This window comes from Protopterus annectens, chromosome 7.part0 (assembly GCF_019279795.1).
Source record: "Protopterus annectens isolate FY-2018-M chromosome 7.part0, PAN1.0, whole genome shotgun sequence".
NCBI lineage: Eukaryota > Metazoa > Chordata > Ceratodontiformes > Protopteridae > Protopterus > Protopterus annectens.
The window spans coordinates 1730617174-1730641434 of record NC_056739.1 but is presented as its reverse complement, the minus strand read 5'-3'; the positions used below and the strand labels follow the sequence as shown (position 1 = coordinate 1730641434).

The following is a 24261-nucleotide window of genomic DNA, read 5'->3' as shown; positions in this document are numbered from 1 at the left end:
ATCTCTTGGTGATTCCCCCTTTTAGGGGATTAGCCAAAAGAATCTGCTGCACTTGTTGCTGATGGGAGATGCAAAAAGGTCATAGCATGGATGGCCCCCACTGGTGAAATATCTTTTATATCATTTTCATACTGAGAGACCACTCGTGAGGTAACAAACTAGACCTGCTCAAGTTGTCTGCTATCATGTTGGATTTCCCCAGAATGTGCGTTGCTATCAGAAATTGGATGTGATTGTCCACCGTCACACTTTCAGAACTTTTGGACACATGGGGTAAGATCTGGTCCCTCCTTGTTTGTTGATGTACCAAATCACGGACATATTTTGTCTGCATCACAAATGTTGCAAAAGGGAGAAAGTCTTGGAAAGCCTGCAATGCTAAGAGCACTGCTCTCATTTCCAGAACACTGATATACATGTTGGCATCTTCAGGGGACCATGTGACTTGGACTGTCTTTCCCAAAAAGTGCCCCTCCAACCAATCTGGGAAACGTCCGTGGTCACTATGGCCCTGGGCTGAGGAAGAACGAAGGGATGGCCTTGTAGAATCTGATCTGAGCAGATCCACCTGCAGAGGTATTTTATGCATGCCTGGGTAATTTTGATCTGGGTGGACACAGACTGGTATAGAATGGACCAGAGAGTCACTAACGTCCACTGAAGAATTCTCGTATGGTAACTTGCTAGAGGAACTAGAACTATCACCACAGACATTAATCCCAAGGCTTGTAGAATCAAGAAGGCTAAAATAGAAGAATTTTGAATCATCTTTCTGACTTCAAATTGGACAGTCTATAACCCTGGGAAAGGAAGGGAGGCTGTCACTGATATTGTGTTGAACATGGCTCCTATGAACTCTTAATGTTTGAGAAGGTTCTAACTGAGATTTGTTGATGTTGATTCCTAGAAGACAGCAAGTCTGGAGTACATAATCTTGAGCTCTTATCAGTAGATGCCTGGCCAGAGCAGTTACGAGTCAGTCGACCAAGTATGGAAACACCCGGAATTCCTGCAGTCTCAAATAAGGTGCTGCTACGGGCATGCATTTGATGAACACCCCGGGGGCTGTGGTGAGTCCAAAGGGCAGTGCTCTGAGTTGGTAATGACTGGCTACCAGCAGGAAGCATAGATATCTCCTGGATCGTCTATTCATTTTTATGTGATAGTACGCATCCTGAAGATCTATTGAGCACATCCAGTTGTCCTTGTGCAGGAAAGGCAGAATGGACTGAACCATGACTATAAGGAACTTGGTGTACTGGACTGAGTTGTTCAGAACACTGAGATCCAAAATTGGTCTTCAGTCCCCTGTTTTCAATGGCACTAAAAAGAATCTTGAGTAAGTTCTGGATTCTATCTGATCTGGGGGAACCTCTTGGATGACTCTTTTTCCAGCAGCTTTTCTACTTCTAGAGCTGCTGCTTTCCTCTGACTGGGTGGAACATCAGGAATTGTATTTAATGCTGGTGGGGGTGGTAGGGAAAAGGAATTATACAGCCTCTGGAAATAATCCTCTGCACCCACTAGAGACTCAGGAGTCTTAAACCTCCTACATCTCAACAAGTCAAACAGCTCAGCTAACACTAGAACCACAGACCTAAAGTTTCATCAGCAGGTTAACATAATGTGATGGGGGGATAGATTTATCTCCCAGTGCTTTCCTCCTACTCCAGAATAAAATTTGTCTGCATGTTAAACACCATAATTCAATATCTTCCTTCAAACTTAACCTGGATGACTAGATGAGTTTTCTTAAATTTATCCTGGAATTAACTGACCTCTCCCTCTTTGAGAAAGGAGGTGCAGCCTGAAGGTGGGTGTTGGCAATGCATACACAGTCAACAGAACAAAACAGCCTTTAAACTCCTATGTTTTCTACAAATCCTATGCTACTGCTATATGATTTGGTATGTGTTTAGCAAATATATACTTCTGGGATTATGTAAAGTAAAAGTTAACAGTTCAGTATAGCATTATTCCTTTCTCTTCTACAAGGAAAGACATCTCTTTTTCATTTAACTTCAGTTTGAGGACATCCATTATTGACATTTAAAAAAGGTTTAACACGAAGACTATGTAATCAAATTATTACAAATGCAAATCAGTTTTAAACTATTAAACTTTTTTAAAGTTACTGAGTTGATTCCTACTGTTTTACCTGTAAAACCATGCACCTGATTTAAAATGAGCAAAACCTAGACAACCAGAACCAGTAGTTTCATAAGTTTATATTAGGCTAACAACAACCAGGGTCTTTACAAGTCTAGCCATGCAATCCAACTCTAGTTTTGTCCCAGATTTCCCTGGTCACCTATATGGTAGGGTATATGTTAGTAAAGAGGCAGCTAAGGGTTGTATCAGGAGTATGTTAGTTGGGTATTAATTTACTTACTGTCAACCTCTGTCCATCAAAGACATGGGGGCCAGACAGGAGGTGAATTTGTGATTTTCCATCCAATGATCAAGGTTTCTTTCGAATAGGGTCAGGGATGAACGTTGCTCCATGTAGACAGGGAGCTTATTCCATAGTGCAGGAATCCTTTGAGATGCATATCAGTCCCTCCAGCAGGTTCAATTTATGTCACAGGCAAAGGTCGGGTACTTGGAGCTAGTGTTTCTCGTGTTGTTTGTCTTGTGGATGTGCAAGAGCTCCATCAGAGCTGGATCTGAGGATGCAATATATGCTAGGCATTGATCACCTCTCAGCAACCTGTAGGAGACCCAGTACAGAGATAAGACCTTAAGGTGATCTAGATATGACAGGGTATTCTTACCATGGATTCGACAGCTGAGAAACCTCTGAGGGCATTCCAACTGTTGCAAGTGTCTGGTTAGGTACATGCCAAAGACGGCACTGTACTCAATGATGGGTCTGACAAGGGCTAAGTAGAGTGGTACTATTACTTCCTTGGACCTGGTTGCCATGCCCTTGCTTATGAGTTGGGCGACACAGAATGATTTTCTTATTGTTTTGGCTTCATGTTGGTCAAATGCCAGATTGCTATCTAGATATGTTCCCAGATCCCTAACTATTGGGGGTCAAATCTTAGGGGGATTTTGTCTATGAAATAATTAGCTTACGTGGACGATTTTAATCTGTGGCTTTTGTACCAGTCATTTGTTTGTGTTTAGACCCTCTTGTAGGATGGTAATTTTAAGGGGGGCATCTATGATAGCTACCAATTTGCAGTCATCTGTGAATTTGGTGAGCCAGAGGCCTTTGACATTAGCCTTGACTTCTAAGAAGTAAATGCCAAACAGAGGCAGGCCCAAAATTGACCACAGGGGTACTTGACTGGTGACCAGTCTCTTGGTGGAGGTGGTCTTGCCGATCCAGACTTCTTGGGTCCTATCTGTGAGCCAGTTGGCAATCCAGTGTATTATGCATATAGATTTATCCCTAGTTCTGAGAGTTTGTCAACAATACCTGTGTTGGGTACTGTATCAAACAACTTGGCCAGGTCAAAGTAGGTGGAATGCACTCCTGAAGAAGTCTACCAGGTTAAGGAGGCAAGACCTTCCCTTAAAGCAAACTGTGATGGGTCCAGAATCTGTTGGTCGTCAATGTCCACATTTATCATTTCCATGATAATTTGTTCCATGGTTTTGAATATTAGACTTGTCAGACTGATGGGTCTGTAGTTCACAGGATCAGTTAATGGTCCACCTTTATGAAGAGGGATGACTGTTGCAACCCTCCATTCACCTATCATGTAACATGTTTTGCGGCTGTAGTTGAATGCTTCAAGTGACCCTGCTAGGTCATGTTTTAGGCTATTTAGGAGGCAGCCAGAGATATTGTCGGGGCCAACTGAAGAAGTGTTTTTGGCCTTAGCGAGCTCCTCCAGGACCTGCTCTCTGTTAACAGTTGGGAGGAATATACTAGAAGAGATGTCACAGGAGAGAGAGAGGGGGTGAAGTTAGAGCTAAATTTATAAGCTAGTAGATTTGCTATGTCACCCTGGTCAGTGAAGGTTGGGCCATTTACCACCAGCTCTGCACACTAAACAATATTACCTTTAAGGTTCTTGACATAGCTAAAGAAGGCCTTGTGATTGTCCTTAGCCTTGAAGGCCATCCTAACCTAACTGGCTTTGTTGGACCTTATTAAACCTCTTAGTTTCCGGTTTAAATCAGGGAGCTCTTGTCTCTAGGTTCATAGGACATTACTAGGCAAACAGCTTAAGAGCCATTACAGGCCTAGCCAACATAACCTGATTTTACCCAATATATGACCCCTAGGGACAAGAATAGGGCATGGGCTTGTGCCTACGCCTTGATTATGTTACAGACTGCTGCTGTCCATAAGGGACATAGGCACTACCACAGGTGTGAATTTGTGATTCCCCAGCCATTGATCCAAACTGTGTTTGAAGAGGGCCAAGGAAGGGCTCTGTTTAACGAACAGGAAGCCTGTTCCAAAGAAAGGACAATCTCTGAAACACCTATCCATCTTGCCAGCATGCTTTGTTTGAGTCACTAAGTTTAGATCCCTAGATTGGGTGACCCTCAGGCTGTTTGACTTGTAAATGTGTTGACAGCTCCATCAGGGCTGGATTTGTGAGTGCCTCGTAGGTCAGTCATAGGTCACTCCTTAATAGTCAGCAGGAGACAGAGTAAAGAGATAGAGCTTTTAGTCTATCTACATAGGAGATGTTGTGTCTTATGTTTCTATCTTTGTGAGGAACCTTTGAGGTCACTCCAGCTGCTTTTGTGTCTAGTCATTGTGCCTGAATATTGGTCTAATGAGGGATGAGTACAGTGGGACTACAACTTCTTTGGATCTGGAAGCCATACCTTTACTTATAAGTTGTGCCACATAGAAGGACTTCCTCACCACAATGGACACATGACAGTCAAAGTTCAGGCTACTATCTATCTGTGTGCCTTGATCTCTCACCTCTGAGTTTACTCTCAGGGGTGTGCTACTGACATTGTAATTTGCAACAGTATTTGACTTCCTGCAGGATATGGTAATGCATTTTTTCACATTTAATTTTAGGCCATGGGTCTGGCTCCAATCATTTGTCTGACCTAGACTCTCCTGAAGGATATCTACATCACTGGGGGATTCAGGGATTGCCCCAACTTGCAGTCAGTGGCAAACTCTGTCATCCAGAGGCCTACCATATTACCCTTGACTTCAGAGAAGTATATTCTGAACAGAAGTGGTCCCAGCATTCAGCCCTGTGGCACACCACTAGTAAATGGCCCCTTAATGGATCTGGATTTACCCACTTTAACCATGTGTTTGTATCCGTGACCTAAAATGGCTACCCATCTGGTGAAGTAGGAATTTATGCCCTGTTTTGTAAGTTTACTTCTAATACCTGAGAGGGAAATTGTGTCAAATGTCTTGGTCAGGTTGAGGTAGTCAGTATGTACTGTTTTACCTTCATTTATGGCCTTAGTGACTTTCACAAAGAAATCCACCAGATTTAGTAGGCATGACCTGCCCTTGACAAAGCCAAATTGGGCCAAGTCCAGTGTTCGGAGGTTTCCTATGTCATTATTTATCAGGTCCATGATTATTATTCCCATGGCCTTACATATAAGACTAGTGAAACTTATGGGTCTGTCATTTTCCTGGTCAGTAGATGCTCCCCCTTTATGCAGAGGGATGACTGTTGCTGCCCTCCACTCTATCAGGACAAAGCCATCCTGGAGGCTGTGGTTAAATAAAGATCCTAACTGGCCTGATGAGTCCTGTTTAATAGGCAATGTGGTATACTGTTAAGCCCCACTGAAGCCGTGTTTTTAGATTTACAAAGTGCAGTGGCAACCTGTTCTTTGGTGATAAATGGAGGTAAAGTGGTGGAAGGTATTTTTTGGGGAGAAATCTGGTGATACGGAGGTGAAATTGGAGCTGAATTTATTGGCCAGCAGATTTGCTATATCTTCTGGCTGGTTACCTATTACAACCGCGAAACTGCAATTGCACGAATATGGAAACGTCGACACATATTGAGTGAACCGCAAAAACACTGAATGTCCTGAAACGAGAAATTCGAAATGTGGAATCATCATAGTTGGCCCTTCTCCGGTATAGCTCCTTAAGGTAAGTCTGCAATAGTTACAGACCTTAGGGTTAGGGTAAGTGCATACATAATAATATGTGTAAGCTTTAGTTTAGGGTTAGAAGTAGGGTTTTGTTAAGTGTATGTATGTGGATTATTTATTTTGTTTGGGTAGGTAGTACGTAGTGGGTGGTGGGGTTGGCCAACTATGCAGATCTGACTTTTTGAATTTCGTGATTCAGCATGTTCGGTGTTTTTGCAGTTCGCTCAATATGTGTAGACGTTTCCATATTCGCTTATGTGAGGTTTCGTGGTTATAATATAGACCCCTTCTGGCTGAGTATAGGTGATGCCATCTATAACTAATTGTGCACATTGTTGGGTGTTGCCCAACTGTGGACATAACTGAAAAATATCTTATGGCTATTCTTAGCTTTGGAAGCTATTTTTACCTCAAAGTCCACTTTCAGAGGCTTGACTAGTACAGTGATATGCTTGTTTAGACTAATGAGGGACTTCTTGATCTGTTGTGCACATTCCAGCTTACATCTCAATAGGATATTCTCTCTTTTCTTGTACAATTTATTAATACCAGGGTCCACTAGGGTGGCTTGTTTTTGCTTTTTGACCTGGGTTTATTTGGGTCTAGTATTACAGTTTCTATGCAAACTAAAAAAGAATATGGAACAAGTGCTGAACAGTACTATAACACCAAACCAAAAGCACTTGAAGGAAATAAGGCTGCAGGCAATAATTCGGTAAATTTAATCAGGTACGAAAAGGACGTTAACGCCAACAACACTCCACACTGCGTTTTCGTTTACAAAAAACTTCATCAGACAATCATGACACTCCATACTAACTCCTTAAATACAACTCACTTAATTGACTAGCCATCAATTAAACCAACATTTAATCACTGCCAGCTGCTCTATTTAAACATGAATATACACAATAGCAGCAAAGCTCTGTTTAACTAAAAGAAACATCATAAAAAAGGAAAGAAACTTTTCCTTCTAAATGTTGGACAATCTTATATATATATACCTGATCAGTCACTAAATAATACACAAACATTAATACAAATAATTAATAGTGCACAAATTCTCAACCACAAAAACAAATAGACATAAAACTATATAAAATTCATAAGAATTAATGATACATTGGTGCCATCTAGTGGAAGAAACCATCATTTGTATGAATTTTTTAAAAAAAATAGTAAGAACATACTATGCAATTTCTGAAGTAGTTCACAAAACATTCTATCTATCTCACTACATAAATAATTAAATAAATTAATTAATTAGATAATAATACAAATCCATATATAGAAAACCAAAATACATACATTAAAATATTTAATAAATTTATACAGTTTCTATGCAGTTGTTTATATGGTCATACTGGGCTTTTGTGTATGCTTCTGTATAGGTTTCTGTGTTTTCTTGATTTGGGGGAGTTTGGAAAATATCTATGCCACCCCTTAAAAGAGGGTTAATTTACCTTACAGAACTTCTTAAAGTTTTTGGGGTTAGGTGGAGGGACTAATTTTACCTTTATTTTAATGGAGACCGCTTTGTGATCACACTGGGAGAGGGGGTGCAGCACTCTTCCATATTTGTGAGTACCAAATCTAGGCTATTTGTTCCCCTAGTGGCAGTACAAACTAGCTGCTCCAGGTCATTTGAATTTACAAAGTGGGCATTTGAATTTACAAAGTCAAGAAATCTTTGAGCCTGCATGTTAGTGGTTGTGTATGCCTCCTAATTAATCGAGGGGTAGTTAAAGTCACCCATGAGTATGGTACTGGGCTGGATGGTGAGTTATTCTAGTAAATTCAGGTGTTAGGATTTGATGTTTATCTGATGAAGTTTTACTACTGAATAAAACAAAAGCACTTATCAACAAGTTTTGGATTGCTGGAGCTGGTTTGTCAGAATCTCTGCAGCCTTGAGTGCGTAGTTTTATAAGTTTTTTGTTTTTGTATTTGGTTTGTATGATGTATGGGTTTCCTGGTTCATGGTGGGGAAATTGTAGCTACCAAGATTATGGTAATGGATTTTTCCCATGGTTGGATGGAAATGGAGTACGTCAAGCATGTCGTATTGTTTGACCAACCTCGAGGTGTATTTATCCATTGTATAGACAGATACACCTCCACCTTTTGTTCTTTCATGTCCGGAGGGTAGTCAGAATGTATGTATAAAGGCATTATAGCCATGTACTGTCAGAGTGCTTTCCATGGCTTTGAACCATGTTTCAGTAACTGCACAGATATCAGCATTCTCCAGGGTGAAGACAGCTTCTAGGGAGTGCAGTTTCTTGTTGAGACTCCTAGCATTGAGCAGTAACACTTTTAGCTTTTTAGCCTGGGTAGCTTTTGTTATGTTGGAAGGTTTGTCTGTTAGGCAATGTCTAAAAAGGCACTACAGGGATGGGCAATGTTTTGGCCAATATCCAAAAGTTTAGAGGTGACAGGTAAAGACCATCCCTGGCAAAGCAGCGTGGCCTGTCAACCATGTCCTCCCAGGCTGACAAGTATTGGACCCCTTTGGAATGACACAAAAAAAAAAAAAAATCAATAAATAGCACAGAAAATTTTCACACAGTATCACTGGAGCATTAAAACCAGACCTTTTGCATTAAGAAGGCCCCCCGCCTGCACCCTTGTTGCAGAACTGTGCAGCCAAGAACCCATCTGAGTTGGAGATTGCTGGAATAATGATGAAAATATGCAACGTTTCTAGATGTTTGCGTCTGTATACAGTTCTGGCATGCTGAGCAGCTTCTTCCAAATGTGCCTAATTTATACTAGTGGTGGAAATACAAAAAAACTGAATAATGAGTCTCTGGTCAATAAAACGACTATACCAGGAGCCCTTTTGTGTGCTTACCAGTTCAGATAGACCAGACCTACTGCTACTAGATGAATAATCCCAGTCCTCAAAATGTAAAACCACAGTAAAAGAATGCCACAGTGAAATTCTACCACAAACAAACTTACACTTAAGGAAAGGGAAGAAGTAATTCAAGATAACAGCAGTGTACTTTAAACAGATTACAAACGTATAATTATTCAATAAAAGTACTTTGCTTGTTGAAATTAGCCAAGAACCACTCAACTGTGTAGAATTTATAAAGGCATTAAAAACAAGGTAAGCTGATTAATAAGCCCTTTCGTCAATAAAGAAACTACATGCAGGAATCTGTAGTGTGTTCCCCAACCTATACAGACCAGGCTACCACCCACTGCCACTAGATGGAAAATCTTCTGTCCAATTGATGTGAAAACACAGAAATACACTACCTTATCCAACAACTAGCTAAATAATGAATTCAGAGCAAGCAAATCAGAAGAACAGACAATGAGAGGAAAAATGCATTTTTTTTTCAAAATAAGCACAAGAAAGGCAAATAAATAATTCAAGATATCAACAGCAGTGTAGAAAGGCAGGAGCTCATACAGCTCAATTTACAGTAAGGGTGGGCAGCTTAAAAATCACCAAGTTAAGAAAGCATATCAAGGAATGTGATGTGGGTGGGAAAAACAACCAGCAGGGAGTCACCAGCAATGCTTGTAATTTTTTCACTCCTTGAGTCTTAACCAGAAAAGACAAGGCCACAGACATATTATAGGCAAGTTGATCCTTCTGATTTCAGCAGTGACTTTTTTATTTTGTTATATATCTTGTTAAGTAAGGATTCCACCTGTGTGGTTTGTTTTTGGTGCTAGATCTGAACTTACTTCTGGTAAGTACAGCAGCCTCAATGCAGCAATTTACATGTTTGTACAGAGTTTCTCTAAATGATTCTGCATTGGTAGCTGAATTCTCGGAGTTTTGGGGAGCTGTGAATTTTGTCAAACTGTCAGTTAACAGGGTGGGTGTAGCTTGCTTTAGAATAGTTCCTTACTGTTATGGGTTTACTTGAGTTTTCAGGCTTAATTTTTTTTGAGGGAGATACCTCTGTGGTCCAATTTCACCAATAAGGATGTGACATGTGTGTGGTGGTGGGGGAGTTTGCAATGCTTTCTCGTGTTGGTGAGTACTAGGTTCAATATGCTTGATCCTCTGGTTGGAGAGTGCACTATCTGGACCAGGGTGTTGTGTTGATAAAGTCCAGAAATTGCTGTGCCTGTAAGTAGATGTAGTGTACTTTTCCCAGTCTATAGAGAAGTAGTTAAAGTGTCCCATGAATAGGGTATTTGCTTAGATGGAGAGCACCTCTAGTAGGTCTAGGTAATAGATGTGAGCTTAGTGGGTCACAGAAGGTGACTTGTAGCTGGCCATGACATGATAAGGAACCTTGTTCTATGGAGACTTGGATGTGGATGAACTCCAGGGCATCACCCTGTTTAACCAACATAGAATTGTATTTGCTGCTAACATAGATCAAAACACCTCCACCTTTAGTCCCTGTCTGTGCTGCTGTTGATCTAAATATGTGGAAGATACTGGAGCCTTCCACTGTTGGAGTACATACTGCAGCTTTAAACCAAGTCTCAATGACAGCACAGATGTCTACATTCTCTAGAGTAAAGAGAGCTTGTAGGGTATGGAGTTTCTTGTTTAGGCTCTGAGTCTTAGCATTGAACAGGAACATGTTAAGAGTTTTGTTTTTTACTACGTTGGTAGTTTTGTCATTTTGACATTGCCTAAAAAAAGGCTCTAAGGGGATGGATAAATAAAGTTTCAACCAATATCCAAAAGCTCAGGGGGGGGGGGGGGCAGGTGCAGACCTGTTAACCATGTTCTCCCATGCTGAAAGATATCAGATTTCCCTGCAGTGACACCAGAAACTAAGCCAATTATTGAAATCAACAATTTTCTGTTTATATTGTGGCATCATCCTTGGTAAAGGTAGAATGATACTCAGTGCAAGACACATAACTGTGTATGACACATATTCATACAAATCCATACTGTATCTACTAATATAGTCCAGTAAGTGCATTTCAGATCATTTACATCCACATGGACTAGGACAGAATCATACTGGCACCTGTGATGCAGTGACTTGAATGCGTGTGCAACTTGGTGGATCCTGGCTGCAGATAAGCAACTGACTGTAATCTTCTCCTTGTCCAGTGTGGTAAGAGGGGCATCTGTGTGTTGCACAGTGGAGTCCCCTATATCAACAGTCCCAGTTAGGCTGTTTGTTTGCCTCATGGGCTTTGTTTTTGAGGGTCCATTGGGTGTAGGCTTATATGTGGTGTTTTGTGTTACTTTTGGAGTTGGAGTACGCTTTAGAGATTGCTGAGGATAGGCATTGTTGTTTGCAGGTTTAGGAGACCTTTGTGGCTTGAGGAGATTGCTTTTTAGTGCCTCAGCATAAGATGCTATATGTGTGTGGACACTGTGTGGTGGATATAATGTGTGTTCTTGACAACCTTGTTTATATGCCAGATTTTTGCCTCCAAGAAAATTGTGTATGTACTTCTTCAAATACAGTGTTGGCTTCTTCAAGGATTAAAATGTTGTTAGTGAACATGAGACAATTGCTACACTGTCTCAGGATGTCCATATCTACCAAGCTGACTAGTCATTTGAAAGTTGCATATTCATGTTGTCTGGGCCTGTATTAGTGTGGGCTATTACAGTTTGAGGACTGGGTTTTACAGAGGACTTCTAGAGTGGTCTCTGCCATTAGGGACTAGAGTTGAACAGTGCTAGGATATGCTATTAGATAGTGCTAGGTATGGTAGTAGTACTCTGTGATGTGCAAGCTAATTGCTCTGAGCTTGACTTTGTGCAATGTGTTACTAAACTATAGGTTACAGTCTCAGTGCTAGTTTTATACGTTAATTTTTGTGTTTTCCAACACAGATAGATCAGGCTACCACCTCCTGCAACCACATGGAACATCCCAGTCCTCTTACTGTAAAATCACAAAACAGATTGCTTGAGAGTATATGCTACCACAAAATAACTAACAAACTAGCTAGACAAGGTGATTTCAAGTCAATCAGACCAATACAAGACAGTTTGAGCAAATGCAGCAATTTTAGCCTTAAATATAAAATAAATACATAAATAAAACAAGAAATTGGTGGTTGGTCACTAAAATGGATTCTGGAAGTGTGATTTTTAAATGCAAGTACTTCGCTTCTACCTGGTTGGCACATGATGCAAGGAAATCATTGCAAAGACTCAGGTGAGGACATCAAGAGGTGCTAAGCTCTGTGGGAATCAGTCAAGAGCCTCTTCAAACACGTCACATTTATACTGGTACTTAAAACAAAGCAAAGTGTGTAGAATCCCTTTAGCAGAGTCAAAATTGCAGGAATACAACAATTAAGTACCAACAAAAATACAATGTAGCAACTTACAAAGCAACACAGCCAGAAAATCTTCTCAAAAGTGCAGTTCTCAAAAATCAGCAAACAGAATATTGGGGTATTTAGAAAAATATTTAAAGTGCAAAAAATGACAAAGAAGTTAAATCAAGTGACAAACGGTAAAATAAATCTTTTATCTGACAGGGATGGCACAGGATTTATTCAGGACTCTCTCAAAGGGTGGCTAGTCTGTTAAGCAGGTGGGAGCTTTGTGAAAATGATTTGTAGTAAAGGAGGCTAGCTGAAGAGCAATATTTGTTTGCTGAGAGGGCCATCAGTATGATGAATCTGTGTAAAACAATGGGTAGGTAAAGTACTTAATCTGATTACACAACTGACAACAGCAATCAAAGGGAGAGGGAGAGACTCTAGTAGTCAGATTACCATAAAGGTGAAAGCCAGAGACACTATCTTTTAAAGCAAAAACAGCAAAAGGTTGGGAGGTCTGAGGAAAAATTCAAGCTGATGTAAGAAGCCAGACAAATCAGACACTACAGCTTATCATCCATAGTATCAGCATGTGAGCCAAAATGCCCAGGAATATGTTTTGGATCAGTGATATATAGACTTAAACAAACACCAAGACAGCAATCAGTTTGTAAAACAGATGTGTACAAACCAGAAAAAAACAGATCCATGAACTTTTACAAATCATCCAAGCTCTCACCAAAACAGAATGCAAATGCTATGGCCTTTCATTTAAACAGTATTTTCTCAGGTAAATAACAAGTTTACATACAGAAGATTCAAGCTGATGTAAGAAGTCAAACTAGACACTACAGCTTGTCATCCACGCTATATCATGTCAGGATGTGAGCCAAAATGCTTTATTATCAAGCTTCCAATTTTCCAGCAGTCCCAAGCTAACAAATCTTGATTTGAATACTAAAAAAGGCAATAACCTAAGCAGATTACCTGTGTACATGTGTGTCTGTGGGGGTCTATTCTAAATATTCCTCCCAAATTAAAATAATTACACCTAAATGTGTAGAATTTTTTGTACCTTGGAGACATATCCAGCTTTATTACAGTTCGCTCTGGCAAGGAGTCGTGGTTTAATCGTCTGTCATCCTGGAAAGAAAAAAGACAGAAAAAGATGTTAATGACACAGATATAGAACATAAGAACTATTAGAAAACGATGAGAAAAACTACTTACCTAACCTATTTATCTAACCATCTAATCAAAAAAAACTACAGACACACAGCACACTTTGCAAACCTAATTATGTTAACAATTTCCTAACTACTCCAATACTACAAAGCTAGAAAAAAGGGTTAGGGAAGGAGAAATCTCTAATATTAGAAAAGGAAATAACTATTACTTAGAGTGAAAACTCAAAGCCCTCAGAAAACACATCTGAAAGATCAGGCAGTAAATGAGATCTGAGGTATTTCAATGGAAAGGAGGTAGTGGAGGAGTCACATCCTTGGATCCACAGCTTAAAGAAAAAGCACAGAGTTTGGATCTAATAACCCAAAGGTTGAATTGGATGAAAACAGAAAACATCAGATTAATGTTATTTTCCACCGCCATTAAAACCACTTTCTAACAGATGATGTCTTCAATTCAGTTTTTAACTCTATAACCTTTCCATGAAAGATGATACAGTCATTCACCACCCATTCTGCTTAATTAACTTTTGTATCACAGCTGATCCATCCCACCTGTATTAGCAAACTAGCTTCTTTTTTCATATTTAACTTACCCTGACAGGGTGTTATCTACTGTCTACAGAGAGAGAGAGAACAATTTCTTCTGGTGATACTTATTTTTTTCTTAATGCCAGTATCCTATTGCCTTTCTTTCCTGCTTTCTCATAATATTTGCATACCATCAGATTGATCATCTGATATGACTACCACAATTTTTCCTTTTACCATATTTGTTGCTGCTACAACACCTCCAGCTGTGTATTCCTTTCCTATGTTACTGTTCCACAGATGCATTTTTTCTGAAATAAGTTGCCATGCTATGGAACATTCATATCAATCCTGTCAAATTTATTTTTCATCATTTCTACAGCTTCTCAATCAACCCTGCTGCATAACTTTGTGTTCATCAATAAAAATGCATACTTTTTATATCTATACCTTTCACTATGCTGTTCATGCAGACACTAAAAAGAAACAGTACCAATAGTAACCACTTTGGTACCTGATACTAACCATCCATTCACCTGAGCATAGCCCATTTACTCTGAACCTGTTTCCTTTTGGCCAGCAGCCAGTGTTTTACTGGAGCAACTACCCTATGACACCATGAAAAGCTAATCTGTGCACTAACCTTTACCTTGTGGAATGCCCTGGTTATCCATTCAAAGAACCATTCTAAACTGCAAAACAGTATCTGATGCAGAGTGCCTTGACTTCTGGCTTTTATGTAAGAAACTTCATGCAAAAACAAAATTAAAAAAAAATAAATAAATACAAGATGTCAGAGTGTTTTGATGAACTAACTTTTTTACATGAAATACTGACAGGTGTTATTTTTAATGATTTACTTTAAAAGTGAGGAGAAAACACTCAGACTTGCATGGCATGCCACTATGAACCCACTACATCAGGTCCACTGGCCTAACAACTTCCAAATATTATGAAATTCTTTTACTCAGCATGGACAGACTTCAATGTTTCATGTCTTATCAAATAGAACCAAACCTTCCCTTTCCTACTCTTTTGGAAGTGCTACATGCATCCAGTCTGGCTCTGTTGCACAGAGGGATGGAACCCTGGATGTGACCAAGTGACTCGGGTTCCATTAACAGCCCCACCACAGGAGAAGCCAGGCAGGAAGGGAGGAGTGGCCTGTTCAGCACCCTCAGTGGGTGGGGAGGGTTGTGCACACTTGTAGGCACACTGATTGCTGTAATTTTTCTCATGGAGACCAAAGAAACTGCTACTTGTGCTTTGAAGGGAGAGGCAGGACTGCTTTGAAGCACATCTCTTGCAGAAGTGGCAGTCCCTGCAGTCAACCCATTGCACATGTCTCCCTTGAGCTTCGCTGAGTGCACACAGGGGATAAGATGGAAAAAAAAGCAGAAAAAAGTCTCACACCACCCCTGATGGCTGTCCAAATGACAGCTTCACCCAGAAAACTCTTACCACAGTGGTGGAAAACAAATGGGCCAGTTGACCAGACGGGAGGTGAAGATCAAGAGTCGGTGGTGGCAAAGGCAGCCAGAAAAAAAAATCCTACATGCACCATCTTGGGATCAAAATCCTCACTCTGTGCATTTCTACCAAATGGATGTGAAAAATCATCCTGTTCCTCCTTTATAAAAAAATGAATAGAAATAGCCTAGTACTTACCTATGAACCTATCAGCCCGAGGACATCTATAAGCCTAGCCAGAATGTGTTGGCTTTCACCACGCACTTAGATTAGTTCCCTGTGTCTCTGTCCAGCAGAGCCACTGCAGTGATCCCCGGGGTAAATTTTCTGTTTCCCATCCACTCGGCAGGGTTTCTCTTGAAGAGTGTTAGTGAGGGGCTCTGCCTAATGTAGATTGGAATCCTGTTCCAAAGCATGGGGAGTCTCTGGGACAGGAATCTATCCCTCCAGCACTTCTTACTTATCGTTCTGGTGAGGTTTAGATCCCTAGAGAGTGTGGCTCTCGGGGATTTGTTTTTTTTTTTTAGCTGGAGCGCGTCGATCAATTCTGGGTTGGACATGGCCTTGTGTCAGGCAGAGACCACCTCTGAGTAAGCGGTATGCAACCAAGTACAGCTGGAGTTTCTTCAGTTGGGCTGCATAGGGCATCTGTTTGAGGCCAGTAATCCTCTTGGTCAGGTACTTCTGTGGTCTTTCCAGCTACTGCAGGTGTCTTGCATGGTACATCCCAAATGGGGAGTTGTACTTTATGATGGGTCTGATGAGTGATAAGTAGAGGGTCACAATAACCTCTTTTGTTCTAGATGCAAACCATTTTGTGATTAGGTGGACCACATACGAGGAGTTTCTAAACCACCTTGGCAATATGATTATCAAAGGAGAGATTACTATCTACTTAGGTCCCCAGATCCCTTATTACATTTTCTGTATTTAGGGGACTACCACGTATGTGGAAGTTCGAGGGTACTTTGTTTTTTCCAAAGGGGATGACTATGCACTTTTGGGCATTTGCCTTGAGGCCATGATATTGACACCAGGTATCCGTCTCAGTAAGATCCTTTGGAGGATGCCTGTTATCAGCTGGAGAGTCAATTATGGCCCCTAGTTTGCAGTCGTCTGCAAACTTTGTCAGCGATAGTCCTCCTGTGCTTGCCTGTACCTCTGAGAAGTATATACTGAACAGGAGGGGTCCCAGGACTGAGCCCTGGGGGGCGCCACTTGTAACCAGTTTAGAGTCAAATCTAGAGCCTGCAACTCTCACCGTGTGGGTTCTATCCGTGAGCCAACTGGCAACCCATCTCATGACGTAGGGGTTTATGTTCAGGCTGGTGAGCTTGTCTATAATACCAGAATGGGGAATGGTTTCGAAAGCCTTTGCGAGGTCTAGGTAGGCTGTGTGGACCTCCTTTCCCTCGTCTAAAGCCTTGGTAACTGTCTCAAAGAAGTCCACTAGGTTTAGGAGGCATGATCTGCCCTTAAAGCCAAACTGGGTAAGGTCCAATGTTTGGAGGTTCCCAATGTCTCTGTTAATGAGTTCCATGATGATGCGCTCCATAGCCTTGCAGACCAGGCTAGTCAGGCTTATAGGGTGATAGTTCCCGGGGTCTGTTGTAGCTCCACCTTTGTGGAGAGGGATAACTGGTGCTGTGCGCCACTCTATGGGTATGTAGCCTGTAGAGAGGCTGAGTTTAAACAGTGTGCTTAGGTGAGGGGTTAGTTCATTTTGGAGTTCGTGTAAGACACAGCCTGGGAGTGTCTTACACGGTCCTGGGAGGACACCGTTCGGTCCCACTGAAGTTGTGTTTTTGGCTTTGGATAGGGTTGTTTTAACTTGTGTGTCAGTGATTGCCGGGGCTCTACATTCTTCTGGTATGGTTATGGGCCCTTCAGGGGGTGAGAGGGGGGTGAAGTTTACACTAAACCTGTCTGCCAGAATGTTGGTAATATCAGTCGGTTCAGTGTATTTTGTGCCATTCTGCACTAACTCAGAGCAGATCTGAGAGTTTCCACAAGGCTAATACTCAGGTGACTAGACATATAATTTGGGGCACTCTTTGTGTATGTTATATACACACAAATCCCCCCCTTATACACAAGTACATGCATTTATGACATTCAACTGAAATTGATTCAGGTTGATTAGTGACATGTAACAATTTTAATGTACACAATAACAAATATTGTTTTTTGGATGTTTCAGCTGGCTTTTTCATGTATATTTATGTATTCTTTGTATATGTACATATGAATTTGAGTATTAAGTCAATAGGAAAGTGTATACACATTTTTTACACAATTGTTTATACAATTTTTAAATACATGTGTTATAGAGATGAGAATTGTATCAGGTGACATGGTGTCATGTGAGGTGACTGAACATGTGACTATGAATCTGGTTTTAAATATGGCTACCATTCTTTTAACTAGTGTCTGATGAAGTTGAGTGTAAGAATACTTGACGAAAGCGTTAACCATAAAAGTTTAAGAATTACTGTTGCCTGCCTATTTTTTGTTGTTTTTCAGTAGTTTGTTTGCAGTTTGACTCTACGCTGGTTTCTTTATAGATATGGCAACTTTTGAGTCTTTAACAATCCCCAGTGGTTCATCGTCCCCCTTGGGAAAGGAGAACGACCGGGGGGCTGGAGGATCTGAAATAAGTTGGTTAATGGTTTTTATCACCAACCTAACTAAAAAAGTGGATGATTTGACTGACCTTGTGAACAGCGAATGGCTTCCTAACAACCGGGAGCAGGTTACAGTACAGTGTAACACTTTGACCCGGGCTGGTTTAACCCCACCAGCCAGTTCAACAGTTTCAATGTCACCTCAAGGGAATATTGGGAATCCAAATACGATTACTCTTACTAATTCAACATCTTTAATACTTAATGACTGGCTGCAACCAGGCATTGGTTTGCAAAATGAGGTTAACCAAGCTGATGTTAGTGCCAGCTTTTCCAACAATAACATCAGCATTGTGGACAACCTCAAGATTTTGGATTATAAGTTTTTCAAGCTAAAGAAGTTACAACTCGAAATCTCCTATTTTAAGGAATGCATCAAGCGGCGCCAGGTGCCGAGAGGACTTTGTACCTGGAGTTATCTGACAGGGCTGATTTCCATTTCAGCCTTCCACGTGGAGCTCTTGAAACTGTTCGATCAACAAGGGCTCGAATTTCTGGAGGTGCTGGTTAAGCACTACCAATTCATGGTGGACACCCTAGTGCAGGAGATCAAGGATGTGGATAATGCTACCAGAACGGACCTTGATTTCCCCTGGTAACAATTCGATTACCAGCAAGTTTTCGCTAGTATCGACAAGCAAATGGAGAAACTAAAATTTTTTAAAATCAAAAAACTGAAGCGAGATGAGGACGAGTACAAAAGAGGGATGTCTTATCCGGAGCCACCCCCCTTACAGCAATGGAACGCTCGAGTGGAAGTGAATAACAATTTTCCAAACACCCGGGCTAACAGTGACAACGAACCATCCAATATAGGAGAAAACAACCACTTCTCCTGCTTAGACCAACAGGATTTGGTTGGTACAAGTGAGGGAAATGGGGGAATAACCCTACAGGATACCCAGGAATGAAGAAGAAGCAAACGGCTTCAAAATCGAACTGAAGCTGTTCACTCTCAGGCAAACATGAATGCGAGGTCAGCAGGTTTCGGGCAACCTAGAACAGTGGACACAACGGGTGGAAGACCAACAACAAGCGTTGAGGCTGCAAAAGGTAACATCTAATATGGTGTTGGAAGCAAATACTAATTTTCAAAATCCTGTTTCCAACTGTAATTTGCAACCCACCTTAGGACAGCCCGAGTTGGTACGTTTACCACATGTAATAGTTGACTCTGGAGGTGACTTTATGATTTTCAGCTACTCGGAATATACTGTTCAACTGGAATTAGTTAACGTCCTTTCTAAAGGCTTGACATTTGTACCAACTAAAAGAATAGACATTTGTGGTGTTATGATTGACTTAAAATTGTACTTACTGAAACTCAATTTAAACCTGTTGTTCAATAATGAGTTGAGTGTAAATGCAGAGCTTAAAGTAAACAGTGTTTACAATCCACCCTTACATCCATTGTTGGATATATTTGAAAGGATGTGTGACATTGACCTTAGGTGTTTATCGGCTACCAAAAGGAATAGGTTCAACAATGTGAATAATCCAGGGAGTGAATCCTTTAACATGTCAAGAGATGAATGGGTTTTGATAGACACCTTGAGGAATGCTGATGTAAGAATTGTTAAGGCTGACAAGGGTGGTGGTTTGGTGGTGTTTGATCGCACAAACTACATACAGAGAATGGAGAATATGCTTAATTTGGCTACATATACACAGGTTTCTCTAAACGAGGTAAACCAAGCATACAACCGTATTAAGGTGTTTGTTAACGACTTGGTCATGGAGAATAAGACTGATCTAAATTTGGTAAATTACTTAACTACGGTTTCCCCTAAAATCTCTGTGATTTTCAGGATTGCGAAAATCCACAAATGCTTGATGGACCCTCACATGCACCCAATTGTGGATGGAAGGGATTCAATGACATACCCATTGGCAAAATTTGTGGACAGTTTGTTGAAAAAATACATATCAAGGGAACCCTTTATTTGCAAGGACTCCTGGTCTTTTTTGGAAGCAATAAACAACCATGTCTTTCACCCTGATTTTAACTTTACCACAACTGACGTCAAGGATTTGTACACCGAATCCCATGTGATGTGGGTATTGAATGGCTCGAGTTACTATTAGTAAAAAGAGGGGCACCTGCATCTGAAATCGGCCTAATAACAGAATTGTTGGACATAATTTTGTCCAACAACTTCTTTTTGTTCAACGGCCAGTTTTACTTACAGAACAGTGGGGTGAAAATGGGGTCCCCAGTGGGGGGCAGTTTTGCTAACTTAGTAATGGCCTTTTGGGAGGACCAATTTGTGCATAACACCATAAATAGATTTAAGGGTGAGATTGATTACTATACCAGATTTTGGGACGATATTTTTTTGATCTTTAAGGGAGAAGAAAGTATGTTTAAGGAATTTATGATATACTGCAACAACACAGCGGATTTTCTGGTATTCACCCACGTATTTCTTACTGAAAGAATAGCGTTTCTTGATGTAGAATTAAGGAAGGATAACGCCAACAAACAGTATTTAGCCAAAATACATCGGAAGGGCACTTATTGTAACTCCTTCCTCCATTACAGTAGTGCCCACCCCCAACATCAAAAAAGGTCCATAGTAAAGGGACAACTGGTCAGGGCCACAAAAATGTGTACTACTGCTATTGACTTTGAGGAGGAGTGTAGATTGTTATTGCAAATGTTCACAAACAGAGGATACCCTGTAGACATGTTGAGCAACCTATTTGAGGAAGTTCAAAATAAAAGGACAAATGGCCATTTTAAAGCCATTTTAGACAACAGCAATCAGGGGATGAGATAGCGTACCTGTTGGATGTGAAAGTAACCTAATGGTCGATTACAAGTACGCCTTCATTACTACATTTAGTTCAGATGGTGAAAACATTAGACAGATTTTGCAAAAGAATTGGAATATTTTCCAAATAGACAAAGAATTTATTAAATTTGGACCTGCACCAAATGTAGTTTACAGGAGGGGGAATAATTTGAAAAACCTCTTGGAACTGCCACTCCCAAAGATGATACATATTCCAGGTATGTACAAATGCGAAGTCTGCTCTTATTGCAGGTTTATGCAAACAGGTAACCGATTTAACATCCTGGATGAAAAATTTGCTTGTAAGGGCAGATTTAATTGCAATTCCACTATGGTTGTTTACCTCGCTTCCTGGCAGTCTTGTACGGGTTTTTACATCAGCAAGACTGAGCGTAAACTAAGGGAAAGAGTGCACGAGCATATTTACCACATTAGGAAAGCCAAAACAGACAATGCTCTCGCAAAATTAGAAGTTATGTAACTACCATAACGTTCCATGTTAGTTGTCTTCTCTCGCCTTCTTTCTTGCTGGATGGGTTCGGAGCCGATCCTCGGCTCCGACTCGGCACTTGCTAAGCTCGAGAGCTAATTTTACCAGCTCGAGGCAACCCTATATCCCATGATGCAAGGCGGAGACTACCCAGATCTCATTTGGTAGCTAAAGAAATAGTAATATTTTCTTCCAACTGAAGAGGAGGAAGAAAAATAACAATACTAAATAACATCATAACCCTCTAGAAAGGATCAACGTAATCTAGTGACACTAGGTTGAACAGCTAGAAAAAGGGAATAACCTCTTAATAGAAGATGCATAATCTTCCCGGTTTGACCAGGATAGGGGGATGGAGGCGAGGCCGGGACGCAAGAAAGAAGGCGAGAGAAGACAACTAACATGGAACGTTATGGTAGGTACAGAACTTCTAAATGTTAAGTTGTCAATCTCGCCTTCATTCTTGCTGGATGGGACCGCGTCCCTAGCACCTCTATCCTGGGTGGCTCAATGGAACAGACTCTTGAGAACGATGGAACCAAAATTAGCTCTGTCTCTGGAGGCCAAATCTAATTTGTAATGTGAAACAAAGGTATGAGGAGAGGCCCATGTGGCTGCTGCACATATAGTGTCTATTGGAAGTCTAGCTTGAAAAGCTGTAGATGTAGCTAGAGCTCTGGTAGAATGGGCTTTTGGGTTAGAAATCAACTCTTTGCCTCTGAGCTGATAAATGTAAGTGATCACAGAAGACAGCCATCTAGATAAAGTTACCTTAGAAACTGGAAGGCCTTTCCTGTTCTCTGCATAGGATAGAAACAGTTGATCAGATTTCCTAAAAATTTTAGTCTTGTCCAGATAATATCTGAGCTGGCGGTGAACATCAAGAGAATTTAACTTTTGTTCCGCTCTATCAGAATAATTCGGGAAAAAAAATGGAAGATCAATGGATTGATTTAGGTTCATCTGCGATGCCACTTTTGGTAAGAAAGACGGATTAGTCCTTAGAGATACCCTATCTTTGTGGAATATTAAATAGGGAGGGCGAATGCAGAGAGCATGAAGCTCAGATACTCTCCTGGCAGAAGTAATGGCAACTAGAAAAAGTGTCTTCCAAGAAAGCAATTTCAAAGAACAGGCAGCTGCATGTTCGAACGGGGGAAGAATCAAGGATGTTAAAATTAAATTTAGATCCCACTGTGGTGGGGGGTCTCTAATCGGAGGTTTCAATAAAAAGATACCTCGAAGGAACGCCTTGCAAAGTTTATGTGACATAATGTTGTGGTCCAAAAAGCCTATATGAAAATTTGAAATGGCTGCCAGTTGAACTTTCACTGTGGAAGAAGAGGATCCTGAATGAAAAATGTCAGCTAGGAAGTCCAATACCGAATTAATTGGAGCAGTATAGGGGTCTATGTTCCTAGCTTTTGCCCAGAAAGATAAACGTCGCCATTTACTAGTGTAAATCTTTCTGGTAGAAGATTTTAGGGAAGCTACTAGGATATCCCGTACAGGATTAGAAATCATAGGAAGCCTGGCTAAGGATGGAAGTGGAGCAACCAAGCAGTGAGGTTGAGAGAAGGTATGGATTGGTGCAGTTGACCCGACTGGTGGGTCAGAAGATCTGGAACCGGGTCCAGATGCCATGGCTGTACCAAGAGGTAATGATGTAGGAACGGAAACCATATCTGTCGAGGCCAATAAGGTGCAATGAGAACCAACTTGGCTCTCAATGCGGTTGCTTTCTGAATTAGCTGAGGTATCAGCGGAAAAGGGGGAAAGACATAAAGAAGTCCCCGGGGCCAATCTTGGGTTAGAGCGTCTCTGGCGGGATGGCCTGGAAAGGGGAAGAGAGAGAAGAAGTCTGGGCATTTGCTATTTTGAGGTGTAGCGAAAAGGTCGCAGCAAGGAAGGCCCCACTTCTGAAAAATCTCTTCCGTCACTGAGTGTTTGAGAGACCACTCGTGAGGCATGAGAATAGCTCTGCTCAATCTGTCCGCTATGATGTTGGATTACCGGGGATGTGCATTGCTATCAGAAACCGGTGAGAGGAGATTGCCCATTGCCAAAGTCTGACAGCCTCTCGACACAGTGGATAGGACTTGGTTCCGCCCTGTTTGTTTATATACCACACTACGGACATATTGTCCGTTTGGACTGCAATAGTTCCCAGGGGAAGAGAGTCGTTGAGGGCTTGCAACGTTAAAAGCACTGCTCTCATCTCCAGAACATTTATGTGCAGATGGTACTCGAAAGGTTGCCAAGTGCCATGGACCATTCTGCCCTGATAATGTCCCCCCCACCCGATCAGGGAGGCGTCCGATGTAACCGTGGCAACCGGAACAAAAGGTCTGCCTTGATGGATTTGAGGGGACGATATCCACCAAGTCAGATGCCTTTTGCAAGTTGGAGTTACTATGATCTCGTGACGCATGGGAAGTTGTTGAAAAGACCATTGGGTGAATAGCATCCATTGTAGAAGACGCATGTAAAAGCGGGCAAGGGGAAGAAGTGTTATGGCGGCCGCCATAAGACCCAATACCTTCAGAGCAACTCTGGCCTGAATTTTGTTGCTGAGAAGAATCACCTGGACGTGTCTTTGAATGTCCAGGATCCTTTGGTCTGTTAACTTTGCTGAAAGTTGTACTGTGTCCAATCTTGCGCCTATAAAAGTAATAGATTGACAAGGCAGATTTTTCGAAATTTATAGAAATTCCTAGCCCTCTGCAAGTGTCAATGGTGTAATTTCTGGCTTGGAGAAGCTGATGCCTGGTGGTGGCAGTGAGGAGCCAGTCGTCTAGATATGGAAACACCTGGAATCCTTG

The 24261-nt window shown here is 41.2% G+C and overlaps 1 protein-coding gene across 5 annotated transcripts in view; it reads right to left on the bottom strand.

The window, feature by feature from the left end:
* MAN2A2 (mannosidase alpha class 2A member 2) overlaps nt 1-24261 on the bottom strand; it is a 2415216-nt gene that overhangs the window by 1038384 nt on the left and 1352571 nt on the right. For all 5 annotated transcript variants that reach the window (XM_044078268.1, XM_044078266.1, XM_044078269.1 and 2 more), the window contains one exon: nt 13361-13428. In XM_044078268.1, the coding sequence (XP_043934203.1) occupies nt 13361-13428 (68 nt within the window). The remainder of the gene's footprint in view (nt 1-13360; nt 13429-24261) is intronic.